Source organism: Carassius auratus, chromosome 28, assembly GCF_003368295.1.
Source record: "Carassius auratus strain Wakin chromosome 28, ASM336829v1, whole genome shotgun sequence".
Taxonomy (NCBI): domain Eukaryota; kingdom Metazoa; phylum Chordata; class Actinopteri; order Cypriniformes; family Cyprinidae; genus Carassius; species Carassius auratus.
In genome coordinates this window covers 10,897,076-10,899,887 of record NC_039270.1, presented here as the reverse complement: position 1 = coordinate 10,899,887, position 2,812 = coordinate 10,897,076, and the positions used below count along the sequence as shown (strand labels likewise).

At 40.8% G+C, this 2,812-nt stretch overlaps 1 protein-coding gene across 1 annotated transcript; it reads left to right on the top strand.

Moving 5' to 3' along the window:
* The first annotated feature begins 659 nt into the window (after positions 1 to 659).
* Positions 660 to 2,414, top strand: LOC113047623 (classical arabinogalactan protein 9-like). The gene has a single exon (XM_026208984.1). It carries the CDS (start codon positions 1,020 to 1,022, stop codon positions 1,983 to 1,985), a length of 966 nt encoding a protein of 321 aa, XP_026064769.1. The 5' UTR covers positions 660 to 1,019; the 3' UTR covers positions 1,986 to 2,414.
* Positions 2,415 to 2,812: the final 398 nt, after the last annotated feature.

The following is a 2,812-nucleotide window of genomic DNA, read 5'->3' as shown; positions in this document are numbered from 1 at the left end:
GCAGAAAAAGTTGTATTTTAAATATACTATTTAATGGGATGAGAAAAGAATCTCCCAGTCCATAGCCCATCAAATGCCCCATTTTGTCCATCAAGTTTTGAAGTTTGAAGTCAAATTCCTATAATTATGGTAATAAGGTGTTGTTATGGCATTATATCAGATATTAGCTATCTGATTAGTTAATGGAGATTTGTTTGTTATTCCCGAAATCAGACAGTAACCTAGCTAACAATTATTGGTTCCCAGAATGTGAAACAAGAAAGTAAATTTCAATGATATTTTGACCATTGGACAAAGAAAATGTCCCCAACTTCCATTTTTAGAAATCTGGTCTCCCGGTCTCCACAATAACAAAGACGGGTACACAGAAATATAATTTAGAAAAATGAAACCATTTTACCCTTATTTAAAATACATATCCTATATGATTCTTACTTTGTAATACACTTGTTTGTTCACACCGAAATCAGTTTAACAATGTTTTCCTTTTATTTTCAATATCTGAGGTTGATTATCAATTGTTGCTTTCAGTGTGGCTATAAAGGTGACACAAAATGATATTCAAGCTCACATGAAACACTTTCAACATTAAATAAAGTACATAGTAACAGTACACTGAAAAGAGAGTTTAATTGGAACATTATAGATGCGGTAGAAAAAAATCTTTGAAGTGCATTTTATTAGACAAAGTTTAAGGTGTGTAGTTTCAAGGTAACATTCACAGGTATAATCTAAATGCATATATTATTAACAATGCTAGAGAAACAACTTTTATGTGGTTGACCAAATTGTCAGTTACTGTTAATTGTGTTGATATTAGTTTATAAACTTTATACAATACATCTCAGGTATTAAAGGGGTCATGAGCTGAGAAACCAGAATATACCCTTGATCTTTTGACATATAAGAGATCATTGTACTGTAAAAACATCCTGTAACTTTATGAACTCAAATTTGAGTTATAAGACTAGAAAAAAGGGTAAGAAAAAATTCTGTGTAAAGGGTATAAAAAAAATTCTATGAAGATCAATACTCCTTTAGAACTTTTGAATGCAGGCTTTGGTGTCTCTTCTTCGACAGCTGTTACAGTTGTGGTCATGATTGTCTCTTTTCTGTCAGCAGTCATGGTTGTGGACATAGTTGTCTCTTCTCTGACCACAGTTGCAGTTGAGGTCACGATTGTCTCTTCCCTAACAGCAGTCGTAGGTGTGGTCACAGTTGTCTCTTCTCCAACCGCAGTCGTGGGTATGGTCATGGTTGTCTCTTCCCTAACAGCAGTCATGGTTGTCTTTTCTCCAACTGCAGTCGTGGATGAGGTCAAGGTTGTCTCTTCTCCAACCGCAGTCATGGGTGTGGTCACGGTTGTCTCTTCCCTAACAGCAGTCGTAGGTGTGGTCACAGTTATCTCTTCTCCAACAGGAGGTGTGGTTGTGGTCATGATTTTCTCTTCTCCAGTTGCAGTAGTGTGTGTGGTCATGGTTGTCTTTTCTCTGACCACAGTCACCACACCATTTGCTGCAACACCTCCAGCTGCACTCATAACACCTCCGGCCACACCAGCTCCAGCTGCACTCATAACACCTCCGGCCACACCAGCTCCGGCTGCAGTCGCGCCACCTCCGACCACACCAGCTCCGGCTGCAGTCGCGCCACCTCCGGCCACACCAGCTCCGGCTGCAGTCGCGCCACCTCCGGCCACACCACCTCCGGCTGCAGTCGCGCCACCTCCGGCCACACCACCTCCGGCTGCAGTTGCGCCACCTCCGACCACACCAGCTCCGGCTGCAGTCGCGCCACCTCCGGCTGCAGTTGCGCCACCTCCGGCTGGACTACCTATGGCCACACCACCTTCTATTACACCACCTCCTGCTGTGGCCACACCACCTCCGGCTGCAGTTGTGCCACCTCCGGCCACGACACCTCCAGCCACGACACCTCCAGCCACAACACCTCCAGCCACAACATATTTGCCTGCACCACTTTGAAACTTAGTCGCAATATCTTTGACTTTAGTCACATCATCTTTGACCTCAGTTACATCATCTTTGTCCTCAGTCATGCAACCTTCGATCTCAGGCATGTCTGACACTTTTCTGATTGTGGTCATAGATGCTGATTTAAATTCTTTAGGTGCATAATTTTTTTTGAGTGTTCTTTCAGTTTCCATATTTTCCTGTGGAAACTGTTTGGCAATATTTTTTGTAACTGCTTCATAATGAACTGGCTTACCATTGTTGTCAAGGCCAGCCACAACATAATCACATCTTTGACAAACTTTTGGAACTCCATTTTCTAATTTGACATCATAAATATACATTTTGTTCATGCTTCTGTATAAATTGTTATCACGACCTTTAATTTCATATTTAGGGTCACGTGTGAATATTTTACTGATATCACTGAAATCTTGTCCTGACATGAAGGACTGTGTCTCTGGTTCGTGAAACTCTGTATTCTTGTTCGCACATTTTTTTCTGTAATTCATGGCATCATCCCACTTCTCCTTCCAATAGTCTGTGTCACATGGAGATTTAGGACTGTCCACTAGATGTTTTTTATAAAAATCACGTGGTCTGGGAGCACGTTTGTATCTATTGTGTAATTTTGGACAAATACACAAAAATTCTTTCCAAGTAATGATGGAATTTATATCAATGTTTGAATAGAATCCTCCAGGAAAATGTTGGCTTTCTTTGTCTTGTTGAAACACCATGAAACTGCAGGTTTTCTCCACCTAAAAAGAGAAAGATTTACAATCAAGGTCAAATGATAAAAAGATATATGACAGTGGTACTTCAGAGGTAACTCCATT